Below are 26,765 nucleotides of genomic sequence, written 5' to 3' on the forward strand. Positions count from 1 at the left end.
AACACAACACGGTAGTGAAAAGACTCTGTGGAGTAAATACAGTTGCAGTGCAATGCAAAATGGTCTCCATCACATAGTTTTGGGTAGATGGGTGGAAATGGGGGGAGAATGCTAACAAGTGTGCGACTTAATGAATGAGGGCCCTTGCTGTGCGAAATGCCTCTGCAGTATATTAGATCATAACTGCTATTTGCTGGGAAGTGGGAGTTGGAAGAGAGAGGTAAAATGATGTCTGAAATAAGAAGAGAAGGAAAAGAAGGAAAGGAAGAGACAGAGGGATGAAAAGACGAAACAGATTGACTGTGCAGGTTTTGGTGTTATTTCAGGGTCAGGTTTTGCCAGAATCTGTTCAATATCCACAGCCCATTATTTTATGATAATGAGCAAACCAGCGACTTTGACTCCAATCTAGAGTTATGGAGAAGAGCGGCTGGAGGGAGAGTGGGAAAAGTTGAAGAGATGAGAACATGAGAATAAAAGCAAAAGGAAAGAAAATCTTAAAAGGAGGGAAAAAACAGCTCATTGTGGGATTTGTGACTGACTAGGGCGTTAAAATAGAATCTTTCAGATTATGACCGACTGGGGCATTAAACTGAAATCTCTCTCTGAGGCAACTGGTAATTGAATGTTGAGTCTGAGCACAATGTGTAAAAGCACACACAATAACGGACAGACAGGAGGCTGCTCTTACAGAAAATTTGCAGTCACAAAAAGTAATGTACTCATTTTCACATTATGTTTTACAAATCAAGTGCAGCTTACTACCTAAAACAGGCAGGCATCGGACAACAGCTAAGATTCATCCATTCAGAAAATGGTTAATCATTTTGTGTTTTTTCTACATTTAAGGGACTTAGAGCAAGAGAAGATTGGAAAACAAAAGTAACTGATTAAAATAAAATCCATGCTTTTCGGCATTTGTGAAAATATCAGCATCCCACACAACTCCTGAACTCTGATCTTGCAGACAATGCTCATTTATGAAATTGTGATCACTGCTTCACATCAGGTTCTAATGGCTTCAACTCATGAATAAGGTATAAACAACCCCAGTTTAAGGCATCCTCAGTTACTGTTACAGATAAGCCAATTTGAAGTTAATGTACAAGTCAAGTAATGTACATCACTGTATTATGTCCCATAGAAAGTACAAAATGTTCAGCTTCAAATAGGATGACATGATAACATGAAACCATTAGCATACGCTGCATACTTTCTACATCCTCTAGCCTGCCTCTTCTATTGTGAAAGGAAGTGAAGTGTAAATTGTAGAAAATAACCTCTAATTTGTTGCATTTGGGGGTATTCAAGCAACCAGTGAAGCAGTTGTAGACATAAACAGAAAAAAAAAAAAAAAAAAAAAAAAGCCAGACAGAGGAGTGAGAAAGGAAGGAAACAGTCCCCTTAATTTAAGAGCAGCCTCTGTCCCTGTTTGTACAAGGCCACCAGCAGAGGAAGTCTATTTGTTTTTTACTGTAATTTATAGAAGCTTGACTCTCTGTATGTTCTCAGCCACTTGGTGATATGCAGCCATATAAAAATGGGCAAGTGAGAAGTTTACAGTCAGGGAAGCAATCATTAAGGTGACTTTTCCCCTGTTTGCTTTCAGCTCGGGTTTTTATGTAGCTAAAAATGATTTACAATACCTGCGCAGATAAAAAGTCGCATGCTCAGTTTTAACTTTCTAGAACCCACACATGTACACACATTTAGACGGTGACAGAAGCCACCAACAGAGTAATTTATTGAATCCGCCTAAATAATTGATGTTCTATTGCTGCTACAGCCACCAAAGACAATGCACACATACACACTGTGTACAGTCTGACAACCACACGCACACTTTCTGCCTGAAACTAACATAATTATATTGATAATCAATGTTCAAAAATCAAAATTTGTTCTGAATTGATTTTAAGGACCTGGAACAAACAAGAGGCAACTTTTTTTCTGATCATTACAGATTTTTGAATTTTTCATGGTAGTGTGTGACTGGACTTCTTGGTATCCATTTTCCATAATGACTTGTTAATGTAATAAAAGGAGCTGGTTTGTTATGTTGTTGTTTTTTTTTTTTTTTGTTTTTTTTTTTCAGTTTATTGCTTCCTTCAGCCAAGTTTTCATCTTGCATTTGTGAGAGGAAGGATTTGTTGGCCTGATCTGTTTCCATGCTGGCCCAGATGATGTCTGCTTTGGAGTTCTTCCGCCTTAATAAGCTACCGTCTTATTTTGTAACAGTGGCAGAAAGATTAAATTGGATTTTACAAAGACACAGACTCTGAAGTGACATGTGCTTATGTGCCTTAAATAGAACTACACACTGTAACACTGTAAAGTCCCACAGAGCATTTGTGGCAATAACACTGGCGGGTTTATTGGTTTATCTTCTATCAGGCTCCCCTGTTGATCAGCTGCTCTCATCTCATATGGAGAACAAAGACATTCTGGACTGGTTGACTTCTGTTTAACAATAGCAAGCATACTATAGCAGAACCCAGCTGCTTGTTTTGTAATAACTTTATGGTCACACCTTCATCAAATGTGCCAGCCCACTTTGTGGCAAACAGTAAGTGCTCAACTTCAATACTTTTTGACATATTTGGCTTTAAGAACAAAAAAAGACAAGACAAAGTATTTTAAAATAAACAAACACTGGTTGATTTTGCAGTTCTTACAATTACACAAACAGCAGTGGGATCTGTGGGGCTCATAACAATGGGAAAGAAAAGCCACATTTAACAAAATACAAGGGTCAAGAAAACTGCAGTTTGTGTTGTATTCTTCTTAAAGTATATATATATATATATATATATATATATATATATATATATATATATATATATATATATATATATATGTAAATAGGAAATTTAAATAAGTTTTGTGTGTGTGTGTGTGTGTGTGTGTGTGACTTCACTAAAACTTATTTACATACAAAGAGGATTAGAAGAGATAGAGAATATTGCAGCTAAAATGCAATGGATCCCAGTTTCAGTCAAACTTTATAGTGATAAAAGCAGGAGTTATTTAAATAACTGAGTTAATGTGCATAAAATTATGGTTCACAGTGTCCACTTCCTTAACCTGAATGTGCACTTGCTGGATTAAAAAAAAAAAAAAAAAAACATTAAAAAAAAAAAAGTAAATAAATAAAAATATGGTGGTGAAATTCCATCACCAAATTCCATTCACAACAATTTCAGGAGGCTCAAAAGTAAATTTAGGAATCCACAGAACGCCTACACAACAGTTAGTGCAGAAAAACACACCCTCACACACCTACACTGCATACACACCTTCATTTGACCTTCCCCACAGTAACCTAGTTCTGCTGTTCATGTATTATTGCTCTGAGTCTTTATGTCTGACGCTCATAGATGCACTTTTGTAGGTCTGTAACATGCATGTTTTCATGACAGTGTGTGTAAGCGCTTACATAGTGACATTTTTTGTCTTTGATGTCTTCTTCCCAGGACACCATGGGAGCTCATCCTTTGTATTTGTTTGTGAGACAGCCGGATGAGTGCAACTGGCAGTCATATTATAATTTCACAAAGGCTGTGTTTTACCCCTGGTGCTGGTATGAGAGGTATTGTTGACAGTTGTAGGAGGGAAGATAACTGGGTTAATTAGGGCCAAAAACCTCATTAGTCAGCACGGAGGGGAAGATGTAAAGTTTATCAGTTCCTGTTTCCCTACTTTGAGGATGGTTTTGGGGTTGGCTCGCAGACAAGTTACAAAGTGGATCCTGTTGAAGAAATTCTAATGAAATGTTTTAATCAAATCCCCCCTGCAAAGTGTGCGCCTCCCCTCCATCTCTTTTTCTAACATTGCTTTCCTTCAAATGTGTTCAAAGTGTGAGACATCACAAAAAGAGACTCATTTCAATTTGCATACATACAGTGCCAACAAAGCGGATCTGCTGTGGTGAGTGTTCCAATCATGGATATGGACCACACTGCATGAAACCACACACACACACTCTCACACAGAGCTCAGGTAGGTGACCGTTACAGCTCTGGCATTCTACAATAAGCGAGCAGATGTTTTGGGGCTGAATACTCTGTTTTGTCCTTGTCTCCAATGAAAACGGCTGCTGAAATTCTCAAGAAAGATTAGGGTTGGGAGTTCCCACATCTCATCAAGCTCACTTTATCCTCCAAAAGACAGGGGGAGAGTTGAGATCCAACACTGCCATCAGTAGTTGGGTTGATACCTCTAGAGGAAACATGTAATTCTGGCTGTTATACAGAGTTACAGGAAGTGTCGCAGTACAGTCTGAAGGACTAGCTCCAGAATTTTGTAAAGACAAAATGAGCCTATTCATCACAAATGTAGCAGATTGGTAGGAGAGGCCAATAAATGAGCTTGTTTTTGATGGTCTCTTTGACAAAATCAAATGAGATATTAACTCAAAGTGGCAACACTGGCAATTTAGTTAATTTAGCTCAGAAAGTCTGTGAATCAATCACATAGGAATGTCAAGAATATTAGCAATTATAGCTTCTGTGAAATTAACTCTTACTGAATGACAAGTTTGCAAACATTATAAACACACACACACACACACACACACACACACACACACACATATATATATATATATATATATATATATATATATATGTCCTTTATGTAACTACCAGTAGTGCTAGTATTGGAAAATACCTCTGACTCACTGTCTCATCATTTCATTAATTTTTTTTTTTTAACATTATGCCTCAGGTTGTTTTCCTTTTTGTTTGAGTGGTGGTCTTCCAACATGGATTCCTTTTCTTTTCAACCAGACGTTACAAGACCTGCTTGAATTCCCTGAATGAACACATTGTTGGGAGAGCTGTGTCTCAAGCTTGTCTTAATTGAGTTGCCAGCTAATGTAAGTCCACAGAAAAGTTCATTCAAATGATTAAATGGATATATTTACGTAGGGCTCTCAAATTTAAGTAACAAAACTCGTGATTGGTCAATTCCCCAACATGTAATGTCTATGAGATGTCACTTTCAATGTAGGAAGAAGCGAGACCTTCATGTAGCAGAGTAGAACGTAAGGCTGTGGAGTCTCAGGTGGTGGATAGGGTTGAAACTTGTGTGTAACCATGTTTCACAAACCCTAATTGTTTTAGATACAGAACCTTCACTATAGTCTATCATACACACAGCTTTTCCTTACTTCTCTTACCTTGATCATTCTGTAGTTTCCCCAAGGAAACTGTTTTTGAAACAATGGTATTGAATATTGAATATAAGACATTGACACTGAATATAATCTGTTGTAATCTTTGCTAATAAAAAGAGGGAGAGAAGAAAAATAAAGATTTGATAGTATATACCACTACACTTGGTGAAAACGTTTCACATTTACTTCCACAACTTCCATTTTAACAATATTTTGTGTATGAAGGTTCAGTGAAAAAGTGAATAGGATGAGAGAAAACCATGTATACACAGCCCTCTTTGTTCAGCCATTGATCTGCTGGGCCTTTCGGTCAAGTAATAACAAGATATTAAATCTTGCATATGATGGGAGTCACAGGCGACTTGTTAGGTATTTTTGCAGCTGAAGTATTTGATATTCAGTGGTGCTTGCTGAATATAGCCTGTCATTATGATGGGCAGTGGGCGTAAAAATGTTGTAGATTTTGATCCAGTGTTGGCTGTAGTTCACTCAAATGGCCATTTGTTTGACACCCCCCTTTCTCTATCGAGCTGGCAGAACAAAAAAAAAAAAAAGACTTTCAAATGGATTTTCTTGCCTGCAGAAACAAACAGGACCTTGCCATAGGTGTCATTGCAAAGATAAATTGCAATCACTGTTATTTTTTTCTCTACTTAAAGAAACGTTATATGTTTCCAGTGCAAATGTTTTCTAAACATAAGAAAGAAAGAAAAATTGAGTGTCATGTGACAAGGCTGAAGTGATTGTGCATAGAGACACTCGCTGACCGTCAACTCCACCAAGGAGCTTTTTCTAAACCTTGAGGGCCCCATAACAGATTTTTTCATAAGCATGAAAAATGTTTACGGAAGCTCATAGCATTTTTAATTTAACTTCAAATTATGATTAGCTTGTTGCTCTGAGAATATGTCTGGCAAGGTTTTCATAATCTGGAATGAGATTCCAGTCACTTGATAGCTAAAATCAACATGAATAATTGGCGAAGGGCTGTAGTTGCTTATATGATCCCATATCTGTCCATTCACTGATCTTATTCTTGGCATTTCCTTTTTCAGGGAACGCAAGTCCTCATTACATTCATGTGTGGGAAAATCTATTCCCCCATCATTTGCACTCTCCTCACAGTTCCATTGAGAGGACCTCACAGGAACAAACAGAGCTTTCATTTTATACAGAGGTTCCAAACAGCCCCGGGTTACTGCTGGCCCACGTTGTGCAAAATCACATTTGAGTGGATACACTGGAGCCCTGGCGCTTGCTTACTGCTTGAATTGAAAATTCTTTCCTGTTGTATCACCCAACATTTGATTTGTTGTTTCTAGATTATGTGAGGGCTTCCTGCCTCAAGGAGGAGCATTTTTAACATTGTTTTATGAAAGGCAGTGTTTACATAAGGATGGAAATGTGACATAATGCCCTTGCAAAGTGAAAATGGCATGTATCTGATATCATCCAGGCAGCTGATAACAAAGGCTTAGTGGATGGCTTTGTTTGGGTGATAATGTGATTATAAGGCTGGCGCAGACCTGTCTGAAAACAATGAATGTTTACAGACAAGACTGTCACAGCAAGTGTGTAAAAAAAAAAAAAAAAAAAAAAAAAAAACAGAGGATGTGAGTGAAAAGTGGGTTTTAGTTTTTACTATTTGACAATTCTGGAGGAGGAAGAGAGTGGGTTATTTAAGGAAGGAGAGACAAAAGAAAGACAACAGAGCGTGAGAGGAAGGAAAAGGGAGAAAATGAGCAACATGGAAAAGAGAGAGGCCAGTGTTTTCCTGCATCAGCTTTTTGGATAGCTGCCTGTTGGATGATAGGATTAAAGAGTCTTTTGACCTCTGTATTATGATATTAACAAGCCTTGCACTTCCCTCTGAGCAAGGTCACTCTATACACAACATGTACCATGTAAAGCAAGGTAGTGCTTCACCTATAATGTTTAACTAAAGTGTAGGCTAAGGGTGGGTTTGGATCCAACAACAAAACATGCACTGTAGCTGTTTTGGGACCAGTTTTACAGTTGTGTAGACACATTGTTATTATGCATTATCATACAAAAATGTATTCTCATTCCCGGTACAATATAATAGCAAGCTAGAACTCTGGTGTCAGATTTTGTTGAAACACACACAAAGTGTGACTGTGTGGCCCTCCGTGGCTGAAGGAATAGAGAGTGAGAAAGAAAAGTGCAGTGCTTGAGCTCAAACAGAGAGCATGGCAGAAGATAACAGCAAAACTGGGAAGACAGAGGTCTCTCTGTCTCAGTGCGAATAAAGTATTCAACACTGCAGGAATGAGAGCAGAAAATGCTAAAGGACCCGTTCACAGTTTAACTGCATCAACAACAAAAGAAGTTAAAAGAGAATTGGGGAGAATTTGCTCAGTTTCATTGTTGGGTAACTTTCCTGTCCCTGTTTCACCATTTGTTACAGTGCGGAACAGAACTGTACCACATTTATACCTGCACCCTATTTCATGCTATACATAAGATCAGGCGTAATGTGGAAATAAAACTATAAACTTGAGATTAGAGACTGGAACTGAGTCAGACGTAAGGCAGGCACACATGTTGTGATTATAGTGCTGATTATGATTTGGCATCATGATTGTATATTTGGCATCATATATAGTTACTATAATCATGGGAGTTCTGATCAAGTCTCCACCCAAAGTGATCATTTTAAACATTATTTTTACAACTGGAATCAACACTAAGCAAAAAAGCGAGCCAAGCAAGTGGTAAAGCATTATGGTGCTATGATTGAAAATGATTTTTTAATCCAGTTTGTCAGGTTTAACAGTTAATAACTGTCCAGCAAAATTCACCTCATTTTCATAAAATTCTCGATCCTCCAGCTGTTTCTGCAGAGTCCCTGTTTCCCACATTTACCTATTTACCATTGTCCAAATCTAGCCCTTTCCTTTGTTTCTGTGCCTTTCCATTGTAAAAATGCAGCATAAATTAGCAAGACTAGCTGTTTTTGATGTATGTACATTTCTGTCTTGGCACAGAAGAAAGGGATTGTGGGGGTTTTCCCACTGTCCTAACTCTAATCAATGGTCCAAAGTGTCCATTGTTGTCAGTTTGTTACATGCTCCTTTCTGCATATGTGTGTGGGAACCTACAAAGGTTTTAATATCCTTAAATTCTGTTCCCTGACATTTACTCTGAAACTTGACTTTAGACTTGAAAACATAAATATCGAGTCTAAAGTCAAAGTAGAGAATTGTTGATGATATAAAGACAGAAAAGTGTTGACATGAAATGTCCACCACCTTAGATCAAGACTGGCATTTAGGATTTGAAACTGGACTCGAAACCTGCTCTGATAGACGAGCTAAAAGCAGCTATTGTGAATGTCTTGGCTTTATCAAAAATAAACAAACAAACAAACAAACATGATTTAAAGAATGAGAGGGGTTAAAAAATAAAAACTGTATAGAGCAGCATTAGAAACCAGTCAAATTTCAATTAATGGCATGCTAAAGTATAAAACGGAGTACATACACACATAAAAATGGATACACTCTACCACACGCACAGGGGTTAGACAGGCCGAAGCTAGGGAGCAAACGGCAGCAATGTCAGACTGAAATCAATTTAAAAACTGACTGCTCATCTCATCTTATTAAAACTTCTAAATTGAAGTCCCCCTGCATGTTTAACTTTCATTAATTAACCCTTATGTTTGTCTCTTTCTATGGCTGAATGCGTAACAGTGTTTAACATTACATGTTATATCTGTTTTGACTCTCTATCCACCTCCAGCTCCAGCCTCAGTTGTGTGTTGTTCCCATGCTGTCGGCTGTTTTGTCTGACAGTAATGATTTTTGAAACCCACACACATGAGCACACACCCACACACACACAGTCATATGGCTGAGTTAACTTGACAGATTGTCATCAGAATACTGTAATGGGACCCAAACCCCTTTTACCACAGCACACACACATTGCAAAAGGAGTGTGTCACTGCGGAAGAGATGATTGACAGGGCTCGCGATGGTGATGGAGACTAATGCGAGCCCTGGACAACAGTCTGAACAGCAGGTAGTCTGATAAAACACAGCAACCGAGACTTCTTAAATTAGCAACCAAAGACTTTGCTAGTGTGACTCTTAATAGATGTGCTGCAGTGCTACAGTAAAGCACATGTTGAAGTATGATGAGTAAAACAGCAGCATAGCAATTATTTGTTGGATTAATTCACAATTAGAATCATGACTTCTAGCAGTTTAGAGGCACTTGTCCTGTGCAAGAGTTTCATCTCAAAATACCTCTGTAATTCATAAAGTGAGACTGCAACAGAAATGTGTGAGGTTACTAACCAAGCCTGCAAAACTTTTATCCTTTTATCCAAATGAAGTTTCTCTGTTGAATATGAAAATTCTAACTCACAGGAACCAATGAATGACAGTGAAATACTTAAAAAGGAGCTAAATTGTTCTCTCTCCAAAGGAAGATCAATTCGTAGCACATCACAGTACATTTAATTTAAGAGTGCTGTGAATTTCTTTTATTTCAAGACTTCCTTTTTTTCCCCACCAGCCAAACAAAACAGTTTCAGTGTTACAGACTGTAGGGCTTTAACTAATGATTACTTTTATGATTGATCAATATTTGTTTTATTCTTACAATTCGTTAATAAATCATCAGGTCTAGGCAATGGTGGAGAACAAATATGAATAATTCTTACTGGAGTTAACCTACTAGTAGTTTGTGTTCAATGATATTTTGAAGCATCCCAAGTGTGTTGGGAAGCCTGTCGACATGCACTGGGGCGTCAAACTCATCAATACCTTCTCTTTTTTTGTTTTTGTTGTTGTGTGTTCTTGCAATTCTTGCAATCTTGTTACTGCTGTAATTCTGTGCTATTATAATCTATAATGTTTCCACACGCATTTATCATGCATGTGGTTATTACGTACAAATGAGACTGAGACTGACGTTGTGCACATGATTGATGGTATTCTCTACAGTTCGAGCACTTAGGCTGTTCCTGTCTCAGTAATGAAATGTCTCTAAGCAGACCAATTTCTGCACGGCACGGTAAAATGATAATACAATGCTATAATATTGCACATGATCACAACCAAAACAGAGGATGACATTTCAAGTCTGCAACATTTAAAAGTTGAGTCAAGTTGGTTTTGTTTGCTTCTGTTCAATACCTAAAGATATTTAATTAGCGCTGATGTTCTAATGAAACAGAGAAACAATGAAAAGCAGCAAATCCTCACATTTGAAAAGCTGCAGTGAGTGAATGTTTAGAATTTTTCCTTGATTAATTGTCAACTCATTATCAACATTGTTGACAATTTCCTGTCTATAGATGATTAATTAACGTATGAACAATTTCAAGTCCAAAGAGGTGTGTAGTTTATTAATCACATCACAGCACTTCTGTGCAAAGAAAATCCTTCAATTATCTGAAAATTCAAGCATCTATATCTTTCTGCCACATCGAGCTGTTAAAGTCTGAACTATTGTGAGGGTGTTTTTTTTATGTCTGCATTTGTGGTGGTCTGTTGTCTCTGCTAGATGTGGTTGTTTGTATACTCAGTTGTGCGTTTGTGTTTTCCTTTAGGTGTTCGGGGGGCGTTCAGGTGATGCAGGTCACCCGGTCATCCAAGTGGAGGAGCCAGCTAATGACGAGTGGCTTTGGCCGCTGAACGCCCCCCACCACCACCACCACCCGCATCCATCCCTTGCTCCCTCCATCTCTGATGGCTCTATGGGGCGTCGTCAGCCTCAGCCTTCACTGCTGGGTGTGTTTATGGTACACGGTGACAGCAGCAGCAGCAGCAACAGCCAGCCTCCCCAATGACAGGCCTGGGGGACCGCTGGACTGGCTCCTGTCTGATAAGGGGCCTTTCCACCACTCCCCAGAGTACATTGACTTTGTGGAGAAGAACCGGCAAGGCTTCTCCACCAGATACAAGATATATAGGTAAGCCATGACTGCAGGATGAAGAGGCACTTTACACTGAATTTACTACTTCTGTATCATTACTTCTATTATATGCATGACAAATCTCCCAGCAGCCACATCAAACACTCTCCATGGCTGTCTTGAGAAAGATTGGCTGTGTATAAATAAAGACCACATTCATAATATGATTATGCTCAAGTGCTTACATATTTACATCAGTATGACTTACAAAGTCACAGTGTTTTTAATCGTATTCTACGTTCAGAGACACTGAGACCTGTGCTATAAGATTCAACTCATTAAACATGAACAAAAAGGTTATTGTTGACTTTAAGCTATAGGAAAGACTTCACTGGTCATGTGAAGATGCCACTTTAGCCACTGATAACAATGTTTTTTTCACTGCTACTCAGATGTGTTTAGAGCAAAATAGAAATGCTAGCTGTCCACATGCTACATCTTGCTAACACTGACACTGCAATCACAAACTGAGCAGATGTAGTAATGGTTAAATCATAAATCTACAGAAATGCACAGAAGTGACCCATGCCATCATGGGGAATATGCTAATTCATTTTCTTGCCAAGCGCGAGATGAGTTGATTGATTCGGCAGCTTAGCTTGGCATAAAGACTGGAAACCACGAAACAGATGGCCTGGTTTGTCCAAAGCTAAAAAAAAAATCAACCTATCTACCCACTCTAAAGCACACTAAATAAAGTTATATATGTTGTTTGTTCCATCCATAATAAAAATAGTCTGGCATACAGCCCTCCCATAAAACCACACGCTGTTATTTTACACTTTTTCTTTTTTTTTTGCAGAATTTAGACAGTTTCAAATTTACAGTGGGCTACATGAGAGTGGCATACTTCACAAAAGGGTGAGCTGTTTGTTCAAATACAGTTAGCACTGCCATGACATGGTTAGCTTTTTACAACCACAGCTGCCCAAAGACCGAGGACCTCCAATATAGCTTTCAAATGCACTCCCTGCAATAATTATCTACCGTGAATTCGTCAGCATTTTCTTTCATTGTGTGATCCATATGTTGGTTTAGAGGGAAATAATATATAAAAAGAGATTTTTGCAGATGAATCTGAAGATTCAGCATCATTTCATAATGTGGGAAAGGAGAAATCATGCATACTGTATATACACTGCATATATTTTGAGGTAGGAAGATTTATATATAGATTTACAGAAGTGTTTTCCATAATTAACGTGGACCACGATTTGTATGTTGGTGGAGGAACGGATTGTAGTTGAGGACAAGGTCATTCTAAGGACATTTGTTCCTACATATATGATAAGGTTATATGTGCACTACTGTTACAGCAGTGCTGCAGAGGGTTTTTATTACCCATACATTTGCTTTTCCCGGCATACTTTTTTTTATTCTAACATCAAAATGATGTAAGGAACAAAATGCAACACAACTGCACATCTGATATTAGTGCACACAGTGGACAATGTGCTTTATGAAAACCATATTCATAGCTATTTAGTAGGCAGTCTGTATTATTTGGCCTGTGTTGTCATGCAGAAAGGTCTCTCACTGCCAGTGATCACAAGATATCTGGCACATGCCTTGACAGAATCATGATGTATTACACGTAGACATGTTGCTATCAGCTGGCTGTATATCATATTCTGCTGCCCAAACCCTCAGGAAGTCACCTGATCAGGTGGTCAACTGAAATATGTTGATTAGCACAGGGAAAAAATGATGATTTGTCATGACAGCAACACAGTCTGGGGTATCGGCATGCGACCGAATTAGTGGAGACTGTGTCATGAATCATTTCCATCGTCATTTAGGAGGATGTTGTCCAGGCTTCTGGAAATAGACAGACAGGGTTCCTGACATCTATGGATCCGTGCAAGGATGCTTTATGGCTTTAGTGATCGGTTGCCGCGTTAGAGCTTTTTAATATTTCCTCCTTTGGCAAAAGGCAGTGGTCCGTTGGAGCTGAGCTGCATGGGCGGCAAGATTAATAGTCTTATCATGTGGCCAAGTGATTAGTGAGCTCTTAGTACTTATTACTCTGCATTATCACAGAATCCCCTGAGAGGCTTCTGTCAGCTGCAAGGTTGTGTTTGAGGCCCTCTAGATTACCACAATGCGGCAATGATTAATAGTGATGATATTAAAAGGAAAAACTAACCTAAAAAGTAAATAGCCTGTAAATCTTCCCAAATTGAATTCACTTGGATTCAGTCCCATTCAATTTTAGAAAGGAATGTGATGAAGACGGGAGGGATGCAGCTCTGGGATAGGTTCTGTTTTTCTGTTTTGGCAAATAATAGCTCTCTTTCTGTGCCGATGCTGGTGGAGGGAAATGTGGTGATAATTTTGGGAACTCACACCTGGAGCTGGCTCATAAAATATTCAGTACGGTTGTTTTATTAAAGGAAGTGGGCCCACTGCAATATTCTCTCTAGGGGGGCAGAGTTTGTAGCTGTGCTCCTGCTGTGTTACTCTGTAACAGACGTCCTTATATTTCCGAATCAAGCTCTAACCCTCGTGTACCAAAAAGAAAAGGAAGTGATGCTCTGTGGCAGCAATTTCTAACCCTCTGGCTTGTAAAAGGCAAAGTGTGTCAGCTTGCCACTGCTCACCCCAGGTTGAAAATACGTCTGAGCAGTTCAACTAAAGGCTGATGTTTGCTTTTCAGCCTGATTCATTTGAATAATGGCAGCCCAGACAGGTTTAGAGTTCAGTGCTGATGACAAAATAATGCTTTTAACTGTACTTTAGTCTGATGTATAATATATTTTATAGTAATATAATTTTCATTTTAACAAAATATCCCAAACCGCTCAGTGCAGTATTTTATGTTGCCTTAAGACCAAGAACTGTAAAAGACAAACTTTGCCTGTATAAAATACAGAGTTTTCTGATTTTGATGAAGAACATCTGCTCAAACAATATGTAAAAAAGACTAAGACACTGGAAACCAACTTTGAATGGCTGACAGTTTCTCAAACTCAATGCTGCAGAAACATATGGTATCAATGTAATGTATCTGCTCATACAGGAAAAGAAAAATAGAAATAGTGAAGCTCAATTCCACAGTCTGCATTTTCAAACCTAAAACTAACATACTGTTGGTTAGACTTAAATATTGCAGACGCATCTAACATGAATCTGAATGTACCTGTCTGGATCAAGCCAATTGTGTCCAGTTGAGTCCAGTCTCTTGAATGATTTTCAGTTTATGTCAATTAGTTTTCAACTCAGTGATTATCAGCTGCCTAGATTTATTCAGTGAGTTTTTAAATAAAATTGGCTACAGAATCAATAGCAAACAAATCTAATATATTATGTTGAATCTTGCCTTATGCCACACTGACTTTTAGAAGAGAGCTCACACATACATAAACAGCCATTAGCCAAACTTTAAAAGTAATAAAGCAGATATCCATAATAATGGAACTGGTTCTTAGACATAATCAGATTTTTTAGCATTTATTTTCCATTGTTCCACAGAAAGTGGATGCGATTAAATAAGCAAAGTGATAGGGTACAATCAAAAGTTTGTACAGTAAAAATAATAGAACATAAAAAAATAATAATAGGCTTCAAATTAACTTAAGTTCATCAAAGCTACTGTAGTCTACTATAAATGGTCACATTTCAAGTCAACATAGTATTTGGCATTAAAGCAATTTGGGTGGAATACCACTTTGAGGTCAGATATCAAATAAGTTGCTCAAAGACCATGATTTAAAGTGTAAAGAAAGTTAGGAGGACACAATGAAGTACAGCCAGGGACTCATTCCTGGTTAAAACCTCCACAGCAAGGCTGCTGACGCTGCTATCAACATAGTAATTGCTTTATACTCAAAATGAAGGACACCCATAACTACAGTAGAGAAGAACCCTGGGTGTTAAGAAAGGTGTAAATTACAGTACAGAGTGTCAGTGAGTCAGATGGCATCCACAAATGGGGAATTATCTGCAATTATTTTATTCCACAAACCGGAGCAGGAAGGACATGCCCACCCTTTGATTATAACTTGATCAAAAGAAAGCGGCTTCCTGTTTGATATAAGAACCACTTCAAATAACAACGAACAACAGCACATTTTTCTAAACCACAAGGGAGTCTGCAGGTGCTCTGAAGAGGGTTGAGGTGAGTGTTTTAGAGCAGACTCCCTCAGCGCTGCTTCTCAACATCCCACTGCTAGATTCTTACTGATGTTCTCTGTCTTGTCTCCTCTCCTGAAATTCCCTCAGAGGTTTCAGCAGCTCCAAGTTGCTCCTTGTGGTAAATAGGTTGGTGAAAGAACTGTAATAAATTGTAGTTTGTTTTTTTTTTTTTTTTTGTTTGTTTTTTTTTTGTTTTTTTGTTTTGTCTTTTTTTTTTTTCACTTTCAAGACACTTTTCCTCAAACGTGATTTAAAATATTAAAAAAAAATATTGGTCTCTTTGCTCTTCCTTATTTTGGAAGTCAGGAGAGAGGCACACTGTTCCCTGAGCTAGCCCCATTAATTGCTCAGTTTTTACTTTAGTTCTCACTTTTATTCAATTTGTTAATGCTGCAGGCAACTCTCTCGCTTAAGTTTGATTCGATAAAGATCATAAAAGTGTAAAAAGGGGTGATTCCACTGTAAAAAGAGTGGGATCCTCATTATGGTTTCCCTTCCTATCCTTATCTCATGTTTTTAGCCACACTAGCAGCATGGATGGATGGCAATCTAAGTCTGCCAGTGGCTCAGTCTACCACTTTGGTCTACACTGAAATATCTGAACAACTACTAAGTGGATTTTCATGAAATTTTGCACAGACATCCATGGTCCCCCAGAGAATAAATCCTACTGACTCTGGAAACAGTAGCACCTGCTAGCATCTCATTGTCTCAGCAGCTTCTGTCCTGAATACAAGAAGTTGCGTTTCTAACAATGTGAGGACATTTCATCAATGTCTGTAGCCACTGAGCAGATTCAGCATAAGTAACGTGGACAAATAAATTCTGAGCTTGTGTTTGTTGTAAATTATAATTTTTGACAGTCCATTTTGGGTTCAGAGGCACATCACTTGTACAGAATAAAGGGCAGAGGTGATTGAAAGTGACAATATTATTGTCTGGTCTGGTCTTCCTCATGTGCCTCAGTCCAGATTTCTGCTAAATCCTAATAAATGCTCAATGACAGGAGAAGATGAATTACCAGAATTGGTTCTTCGAGTTGCAGTGTTTGAGCTACCTCAGCAATGATGGAGTAATGAATTCACACCACGTTACCCCTCTACTCAATTTCCCACCTTTCTCACTGATTGAATTTGAAAGAATTTTTAACAAGTCCTCTGAAGGAAATGAAAGAGGATTTGTGTTTGTGTGTGTGTGTGTATGAGAGAGTGTGTGTCTTTTGGGGATTCGCTAGAGAGCGTATCCATTGCTTCCAATGCAAACACAATGTGCGCCTTCCGCCTTTGCCACCTGTCCACAGCAAACATTGCCAAGGGAAAGCTGCCATATTCACGAGGGTGAAGGCAGGAGTGTTGACATGTATTTGGCCATGTTCTGAACATATTGCATTTGGATAATGCATGCGATTTATTTATTTATTCATTTATTTTAGCTAATGGGATAAGATTTCACTCTAAATATTGTTTTCTGTAACCATGGATAATTCATTATGCTCATTAAATATTATTAAAGAGTTCAAACATTGGGCCACACACCAGAAAATAAATGGAGATATACAAGACATGTTAAAAGCACAACCGAAGAATAGGTAATGGTACCCTTAATCTAAGCTAAGTAACACTACACCTATATAAAAATACTCCAGCCAAAAAACATACAAGTAAATGTTTTGTATTTGTGGCGAGGGACACTAAGGGGAGGATTGAAATCACCGACAACGCCACCCATTCAAAACTGAAGTTAAGTATCATCAGCTAAATCCTATCAAAGGTTAAAAGCCAAAAGTTCTTTTTTTCTGCAGAAAATGGGGTTGGACACCCTCCAAAAGGTCACAAGATAAATATGGGAGGGGTTGAGAGAACAAAGTTTCTATTACATGAATATCAGATTTTAGACTTTTCTCCAGCCTTTGCTTTTTTTGTGAAATATTGGATAATTTTATATTTTTTGGACCTTAACAGTTAAATATAACCATCTGAGCCAAAAAGGTGGAGAAACTTAAGTGGTTTAGCTCATAACAACACACTGCATATTACATGTATATAATGTTGTTTTTAACATGTAAGACTGACAAATGTTACATAAATAAATGTTAAATAAAGTGGGGTAAATAAATAACTGCCCTCCAATGTGTAGAGGAGTAGAAGTAAAAATAAATATAAAACAGAAATACAATTGTCTTTAAATTGTACTTAAGTGCAGCATTCGAGTTAATGTACATTTTTTCCACCACACAATGAATGAGCAAAAAAACAAAACAAAAAAAAAAACTGCCTTTTTGAAGTTGGAGAAAACTCTAACAACTTGGCTATCATAGCGCCCAAAGAGTTAAACTGATGAAACTGAGGTACCTTGGCGAAAAGGTGCAATGAAATTGATAATAATAATGACTTAGCTGGTTGTACAGAGGATTGTAGCCCCTAAAATCAACTCTGTGGTGAAACCCATTTCCTTTCCTCCTCTCCCTGCCGGATGAACCATTTGGCCTATCAGGGGTTTAAGATAAGACAGGGCTAGCTTATCACAGTCAACGATAACTGAAGAAGCGAACGACAGCAGGGATTTGCGAATACTCTTTCTGTACCTGTTCTCTGCGCCCTCTCCCTCCCTCACTCCTGTGCATTCCTCTTTGCACAGAACGTGTTAGTGCTTTCACTCTGCAAAGTGGAACTCAAGAGACACAGTGTCCCATTTGAGGAGGTCATTTATTTGTATTGCATGAAATGAGGTGAAGATTAATAGCTACACTACACATATCTGAGCAAGAGATTAGTCAAAGGCTTTGTCTGAATACTACAGTGTCAGCAAAAAGGTCAACGGGCACCACATATCCATTTAACATCATTATGTTTACTTCCCACACTCTGCCTACAGTTTCTGCTTAATACTGTGCGAATCGGTGTCTTGTTTCATGATTATATAACTGAAAGTGAAATCGATGTGCGTTACAAACCCTTGCCACCAGCTTATTTTAACTTTTGAGCGCAGCAGTTAGAATTCTAGGCAATTTACACTTTGTATCATTCAAACATCTGGGTGTTCGAGCTTCCCTCATTACTCCTGGTTTAATGTGATATATACCCTTTCAAAAGGCCAAACTCCCCCCATCCATCATCAGCAGCCAAGGTTGTTCAACCCATTCTGATTACACCAGTCATGCTTTTAGTTTGGAGAGAGAAAAGTGCAAAGTTTGACTGACCGGACAATGAAGTTCACATACATTCAAAGAATATTTGTAATTTCTTGCCACACAGGGATATCTGACAAAAATAATCCGTCAGCCAAGACAAATATATTCATTTTTACATGGGTCCTTTATGGTTTTGATGTTCAAATAGAAAGGTGTTTTTTTTTTTTTTTTTATTGCGTTCTGAAAAAGCAGCAGGATGTAGCTCTTCAAAAAAACTTCGAAATGAACACAGGGTTGTCTAAGGAGGCAGGCAGCTCTTTGAGGAACATTTTTCCTGATCCTTTCTTCTCGTATAAGCATGATTATGTGAGTAACTTGGGGGCAGTGCCAGGCGGGTAGCAAAAATTGGCACCACACTCCTGTAGCCTCCCCAAGAAATTTCAAAGTAATCACAACTGATCTGTTATAATTACAGCTGTTATATTTGTGTGTGACTTCATAACTATCTCTTTATAAATTCATTGCCATGCAGATTTGTGATGGAGGGGAAGTGCTTGCAAAAAATAAATGCAATCTCGCCCCTGGCCTAGAATCAAAGTTGTACTGTTTTTAAACATCAAAAAGTAATTCCGGTCTTCGAACATTATCTTAATTTTGCAAGTCCACATTTAGTTAAAATAGGTTATTTCTCTGCAGGTGGATTTTCAGTTGCTTGTTTCTGTATGTCATGATTTCATTCTAACACTAGCCCAAACATAAAATATAATAAATATCTTTATCGACATGAATAAAAGTGAATTTGCAGTAGTGCTTCACTGATTATGCTGTAAGGAAATACCCCCTTTGCTAAAAAAAAAAAAAAAAAAAAAAAAAAAGATTTAGTTAAGAACAGTGCCAGCTATTACTTTGCTGACACTCATAAGAAGTGCACCACTTTCTGGGAGTCTAATAAACTGAAAACCTAAAAGCAAATCATCCCAGGGGTTTAAATGTCCTTTATATTTCCAAATATGAAACACTGAAGTGTTACCATGTACCAAATAACAAATAAACAGAACTCTTTATAAACTATGTAGGAAAAATACCACAGATACTGATGACAAGGTTAGCCACTTTAATGGCTTAAACATAATTTAATTCAGTAGCCTTGCATTTGTCTCTCACAAGCAGAAACTAAGATAAACGATGAGACACAAATACTGTGTGTGGGCAAAAACTGCATTTGTTTCACTAAGGTATTAAAATGTGAATTTTAACATTTTCATTAATGTGGAGTCTCTTTAAATGGGTCTCCTTTCCATTTCTTTGAGGTTAGGGCCTCTACATTCTGTGTCTGTCTGCCAAAGTGAATTCTGAAAAGAAGACGTGAATAAAGTCAGTAAGGCCTAAGAATGCTAATGTCATTCGACTGACTGTGTGGAACTCATTTCCTTTGTATATATAGCATGTGAGGAAATCTCAAGTATTTCTCTTGCAATAAATATATCTGCAAAACAATCAGCAATCAGAGATATTGAACAAAACATCCATCCATCCATTTTCTGACATTTCTTGAGGTAATTCATTTTGGCCATTTGAATCACCAGTCTCATTCTTTCAGTCATTACCCAAAGCTCATGACCATAGGTGTGGGTTGGAAAAGAAACTGACTGGTAAACCAAAAGCTTTGCCTTTTGGCCCAGCTTTCTCTTCACTGCTATGGTTAGGTACAGTGCCCACGTTACTGCTGCCAGTGCTCCAATCTGCCTGTCAGTCTAAGGCTCCATATTAGCCTTATGGACAAAACTTCAAAATGCTTAAACTCCTTCACCTGGGGCAGCAACTCACTCCTAACTTGTAAGGAGCAATCCACCATGCCCACAGACTTGGATAACTTGGCTCTCATCAGCTGCAAACTCTCCCATTGCATGCTGAACGTCACGGCCTAATGGAAGCAACAGAACCACATCATCTGCAAAAAGCAGAGAGGTAATGAGGTCTACAAACTGGACACTCTCCTCCCTCCAGCTGCGCTTTGAAATCCTCTACATGAAAATCACAAACAGAATTGGTGACAAGGTACTACCCTGATGTTCGCCAACACCAACTAGAAGAATATTTGACTTCCTTCCCAGAATATGGCGTTATTTGTTATAGGACCAAATGGCTTGCATCAACAGCCCCAATACCCACACTCCCGCCATACACTCTCTGGTCCCCCTTTTTAAAAATGGGAACCGTCACTGAAAAACCACACTGAAAAAAATGTTTTGTTGAATTAACTCAATTTTAATGTTGAAAGTGGTTGCACGCAATACATTCATCTAAATCTAGACATATTTTTTAAGTTGGCTGTACTTAATATTTTTGAGTAATTTCAAATAAATTATGTAAGTAGTTTCAGCACAAAAATTCTGACTATTTGTTACTCTGATTTCCTTAGTAATTCTAAGTCCATGTTTAATTTACTTAAACTCATTATGTAATTCATATATTGTGGTTAGTTAATTTGTTATTGTGCTTTAAATTAAATTGTTTTATTTTACATATGTAAAATATTTTGATTCAATTCACAATTTTATTTAAAACAATCAAAATGCATATGTAGACGTGGGGGTGGCCGAGAAACCCTGTATACAACAGTGAGTTGTGGCAGTCTGGAGCAATTCACAATTCCATTTTATTTGAAAATAAAATGGAGTCTTGTTCAAAAACTCCACAGTAAAAAATGCACATTGGGCCAACCAGAAAGATAAAACTAAGCAAAAAGGTGGGAAAAAAAATTCTCAAGAGCACTTCTCAAGAAGAATCAAAATAATACAGAACAAAAGAATTCGCTCAAAACTGCTTTTCTGGCTATACCCTTAAAGTTTGGGCCCATAGCAGGAGCTATAATCTGGAGCTGTGTTCAGAAGCTGTGCTTCTCTCCTTTAGGCTCCGGCCACCACAGCCTCCTCACTTTTATACTGGTGGACTGCACCAAGAAATCAATATCAATTATCTCTTCCAGCACACTTACAATAATCCCAATACTAAATAACATATTATCAAATAGAAGTTCAGTTAAAATTACTTTAAAAACACATATTTCTTTTTAAACAAGATACTTATACAGGTCATTTCCCCACAAAAGACCAAACACCCCTCCCACTCTACCACACTTGGTTTCTTCCCCTGTGAACCCCCCTATTTAACCAAATGGACCGCTCCAGCTCAGGTTTGGCTGTTCCTGGTCTGACAGAGGAAGAAGTGCAACAAAGGAGACAGGTCAACACAATTTAAATTCAATAAATCAAATACACGATCACAGTGTGACTTCTCTCCTTCACCCCCTCCTCCAAATGTTCATACCACACACAACACCACCAGCACTTCACACCAGGATCAACATTTGGATAAAATCTACCTGAGAAAGAGCACATGTAAGGCACATGTGTAGCACATGTGCCTTACTTTAGTGCACGGGGTTTCCCTGTGACAGTAGCATAAAACAATTTAATTATTTTGATTCTTCTTCTGAGAATTTTTTTTCCTCTTTTTCGCTTACTTTTATCTTTCTGGTTGGCCCAATGTGCATTTTTTACCATGAAGTTTTTGAACAAGACTCCATTTTATTTTCAAATAAAATGGAATTGGGAATTGCTCCACACTGCCACAACTCACTGTTGTATACAGGGTTTCTCGGCCACCCCCACATCTACATATACATTTTGATTGTTTTAAATAAAATTGTGAATTGAATCAAAATATTTTACATATGTAGAATAAAACAATTTAAAGCACAATAACAAATTAGCTAACCACAATATATGAATTACATAATGAATTTAAGTAAATTAAACATGGGCTTAGTTAGAATTACTAAGGAAATCAGAGTAACAAATACTCAGAATTTTTGTGCTGAAACTACATAATTTATTTGAAATTGCAATACATTAGATGAATGTATTGCATGCAACCACTTTCAACATTAAAATTGAGTAAATTCAATTAAACATTTTTTTCAGTGCAGGTGTGATCCAATGCACCACCAGATGGTGATCAGTTAACAGCTCTGCTCCTCTCTTGACTTGTGTGTCCATGACATATGACCACAGATCTGATGACATGACCACAAAGTTGATAATCAATCTTTGGCCTAAAGCACTCTGGTACCAAATACACTCATGAACCACCCTAAGCTCTGACATGGTGTTTGTTGTGTCTAATTCATGACTAGCTCAAACAACACTTGGGTTCAGATCAGGTAGGCCGTTCTACCCAATCAGCCCCCTCCAGGTGTCTCCATTGTTGTCCCCCATTAAAGTCCCCCAACAAAGAGTCAGATTCTCTGAACTGCTGCATGGTGAATAGATATAAACAGCAGCCTTTCCCTCAGTCAATTGCAATAGCATTGAGGTGACCCTATTTTCCTCCCAGGAGTCTTCAACACAGCAGGGGCTTATGAGTAAACACATTTTATTATTATTATTATTATTATTTTTTTTTTTTTTTTAATTAATGACTTTAGCAATTACTGGCAATGTGGTTGCCTTTCTCAGATCTGTCAAAGTTGTTTCCCTGGAAACATAAGCAAACAACCTCATAAATGAGACTGAACATTGCTTTGGAAACAAATTTCCATATTTTTCAGAACACTTTAAGAATGTCTCCTGCATGCTGGTTTAAAAATTGAGATTGAAATTCATTTTTGACCCCATAAGTAGCAGTTGACAAAATCTTCTCACCAAAAGGTAAAATCAGTGTTTGAAAATTGAATGTGTTATGAGCTTCAGATCTTCAGAGCTTCTGATCAGTATATTCTAAATTCCAATTTGTAGGTAGAACGTGATATCACCTTTTTCCAAGAAGTCAATCCAGAGAGAAAAGTACATACAAAACACAAATTCAAAAATCTGTCACTTGAAATAACCTAAACTGTTCTAACCTTGGCAGGTAGTAGTGTCTGTGCAGGATTATATTTAGTTGAAAAGTTGATTCAGAAAATAGGTGTTATATGGCCTTAAACTCAAGGTAGAGGTACAGATTTGGAATTCCCGAGCTCAGTGCTCAGTTCTCAGAGCATATTTTCTGTAAAGCAAACTGTTTTGACCTTGTATTTTTGATCTTGAGCTACCTTAGTCATATGGAGTTTGGCCGATGGTTCTTTTATCCAATTTGTTATGACAGCAGGTTAGCAGTGGTCAGAGTACAACTTGTAGCCTCTCCTGCTTGGGGCAAGTGGCAGCACTTTCTCTGAAATTAGTTGAATTTTTCTTTGAGAGGTGCTGAGTTACACAACCTGGCATTGCAGCCTACTAGATGTATGTGCTGGCAACTACTGGCAACTGTTTGTGTTACAGAAGTAGCTGATTTAGTTTTATCTTTGTTTCTTTGGTGATTAACTTCACACTCTGGAGGCTCCTTCAAAGCTCACAGTGATTAGTATCTCGGATCAACACTGAAATTATAAAATGAGTTACTTTCTTCTATCAACGTTACTCATATTGGCTGCACTTCTCAGTTTGCAGACATACTTTGTATTCCAGTTGCAGCTGTCATAAATGCTATATTATATTGACCAGAAAGAAATGAATAGTAGTTGAACATTTAAATTTCTTGTTCTATATCAAAGCTACACGAGGAGTTTCATTTCAGCAAGTTAAAATGCAAAATGCTATTGTGATTCTAATATTTCAGCTTACCTCTCTTGACTTTGCAGAGCTTTTCAGATAAAGGATGACATGCACACCTCCTCGAAACACAATATTCTCAGAGTAAAATTTGTACTGTTTTGCCAAATGTCAAAAAAACAAAACACTTAACTTGGAAATCTTACATTAAATGCCTTGGACTTTCTGGTAGTAAAATAAAGGTAACATTGGCTCAAAAAGCTGTGCCTTGGGCAAATGTTCTGCAAACATGCTAACAAGATGCAGGATGCCAGCTTGGTCTTTATTGATTGAACATCTGTATCCTTTGGTTCCTCGAGTTTTTGAAGCAGTTCAGCTTACCATTGCTGCCTTTTACATATCTATTGGTTCCTTTCACAATGTATGTGTTAGGTTATTCATGGAAGTAGAAAGTCACAGTAGCTCAAAAGCTGTATGAGGGAGATAGGGAGGAAGAAAAGTCCTCTTCATTTACAGTACACAGAGCTTTATAAAAGTTCTTCACTCCTGTTCCCTTCCTCCTGTCTGCAGTAGTGTTGTCTTATCATCTTAAAGCTGTTAGATACATTCACATTTGAACATGTCCAGACATATTATAATCAATGACAATAGCAATTCATATAAATGCTTCATGTAAGCTGCACTCATGGCTGAGGTCAGACATGTTAGTTGTCAGAAGGAAATGCAAGAACATGAAATGGCGACAAAGGCTGACAGAGTCTTTTGTTCATGGTGCCTTCACCGTTTTTATGACATTTTTGCTCCCCCCTTCGTTTTGTCTCTCATTATGAAACATGTTCTGTATTTGAGCAATGGGGTTATTCCTTGTACCACCTTGTACTTCTTTCATTTCAATGTATATGTCTGTCATGATGGAACTATTAAGGAAAACATCTGTCAGCTGTGCAGCAGAAGCACATTTCCATCCCAGGTGACAATCATGGTTTCAAATGATACCAGGTTTTTGTCTGGATGTATTTTTTCCCCCTGTATTCTCACAAGCTTTCACTCTTTTTCTTATTCTCCCTTTCTTTCTCCATCAATTCACTTTCAATTCAGTTCAGGCTATGTCGGCACGGTCGAGGGATTCCTTACATTGCAAAAGCACAAAGTGACATAAAGAATTAAATGTGTGTGTGTGTCCCCGCTCTGTCTTACTCTCTGTCTCTCTCTTCTAGCCATTTATTCCACCTAGTGAGCTTTAAGCAAATGATGTACCAGATGTAGAGAAGTGCAAATTTGCATCTGCAGGCTTATGTCCTCTACCTTAGTACTAGGGCACTACAGTGATTGCTTTCACTGTGAATTAATCTGTTAATTATTTTTTGATTTATCAGTTAATCTTTTAGTTTATGCAATGAACAAATTCTGAAAAAAAAAACCAAGAACAAACAATCCCGAAACCCAAGGCATTGTTTTTCAGTTGCTTGTTTAGCTTAACCAACAGTCCATTCACAATTCAAATTCACAGTATTAAAAGGGAGAAAGCAGAATCTCTACATAATTGTAACTAGAAAATGTTTGGCACTTTTGGTGCATTAATGACTTAATGACTAATATAGATATATCTTGTACTCTTGTGTTAATGTGCAGGGAGTTTGGGAGATGGAAAGTGAACAACTTGGCTGTGGAAAGAAGAGATTTCTTGGAGTCTCCGTTACCTCTGACGCCTGAGTTCATCAGGAACATCCGACTCCTGGGCCGCAGGCCCACCACCCAGATGATCACTGACAACCTGATCAGGAAATATGGGACTCACTTCCTGTTGTCAGCTACGCTGGGAGGTAAACAATGAAACAAAAATTGCTTTGTTGTATATACTGTAGGTTGATTACAAAGTTTAGCATAAATAAACACTCATACATTTAGTGACTGAACTCCTGGGCATAAGTTGGTCCCATGACAGCCCCAACTACTGTTTTGTTTGTTCACTAAGCTCCATATACCTTACTTTTTCATTTCAAGCTTTGCATTATAACTCAGCACGTCTTCAATAAGAATGGTGGCAGATTCAAAATTCATTGGTTTTTGGAACAACAGATCTTTGATTTCACACAGATGTAGACAAAAGCAGCCTTTGTATTTTTTTGCAAGCAACCATCAGTTTTGCTGGGTGAAATGATAACTGTTGCTAGTACATTTTATCAGCCAGTCAAATAATTGAGATGAAGTCTGTGAGTTGGATGAAAAGTCTGTCTTTGCTTGATTTTTAAATGTTTCAACTCGACTGAAAATTAGAAGCCTGCAAAAAGGTCTTCAGAAAATCAGCACTCTTACCAGCTGATGATCCACAAAGAATACACTGAAATTAAGGAGCAGGATTGTTCTTGTATTTCACAGTAGAGCTAGTTATCCTGAGTGTTACAGTACAGAATGAGGAAAAACATGCTTTCAGTACTGGTTTCTGTCACTGATAATATAGGTTTAAGTAAAGCAATTGGTGTTGATAAAAGATTTTAGAATTTGTTCTCATAGGTATTGCGTATGGAAAACAGCACAATAACTCGATCACAGAAAGGAACTGAAACCTATGTCACAGCAGTATAATATGCCACTGGCAGCACAGAAATCATTCTTCAGAGATCTATGAATATATGTAAAAGCCTCTGTACTGTAACCCCTCCACACTCCCACAGTCACACAGTTTTTTTAGTTTTCTGTAGTGTGATGAATGGACAAGCATTAATGGTCCTCTGAGTGAAGAAAAAAGAAGGAAAAAACTCATTTAAGATGTCCGAGAGGTCC

At 37.9% G+C, this 26,765-nt stretch overlaps 1 protein-coding gene across 2 annotated transcripts in view; it reads left to right on the top strand.

Annotated features, from left to right (window-relative positions):
* Positions 1-6,696: 6,696 nt before the first annotated feature.
* Positions 6,697-26,765, top strand: part of brinp3a.2 (bone morphogenetic protein/retinoic acid inducible neural-specific 3a, tandem duplicate 2) — a 35,405-nt gene continuing 15,336 nt past the window's right edge. Inside the window, exons 1-4 of one of the 2 annotated variants that reach the window (XM_041040526.1) lie at positions 6,697-6,706; positions 10,892-10,945; positions 10,976-11,123; positions 25,614-25,804. In XM_041040526.1, the coding sequence (XP_040896460.1) occupies positions 10,900-10,945; positions 10,976-11,123; positions 25,614-25,804 (385 nt within the window). In that variant the 5' untranslated portion in view covers positions 6,697-6,706; positions 10,892-10,899. Of the gene's footprint in view, positions 6,707-10,890; positions 11,124-25,613; positions 25,805-26,765 lie in introns of those variants that run through there. The other variant, XM_041040525.1, reaches the window with a different exon arrangement.

This window comes from Toxotes jaculatrix, chromosome 6 (genome assembly GCF_017976425.1).
Source record: "Toxotes jaculatrix isolate fToxJac2 chromosome 6, fToxJac2.pri, whole genome shotgun sequence".
Taxonomy (NCBI): domain Eukaryota; kingdom Metazoa; phylum Chordata; class Actinopteri; family Toxotidae; genus Toxotes; species Toxotes jaculatrix.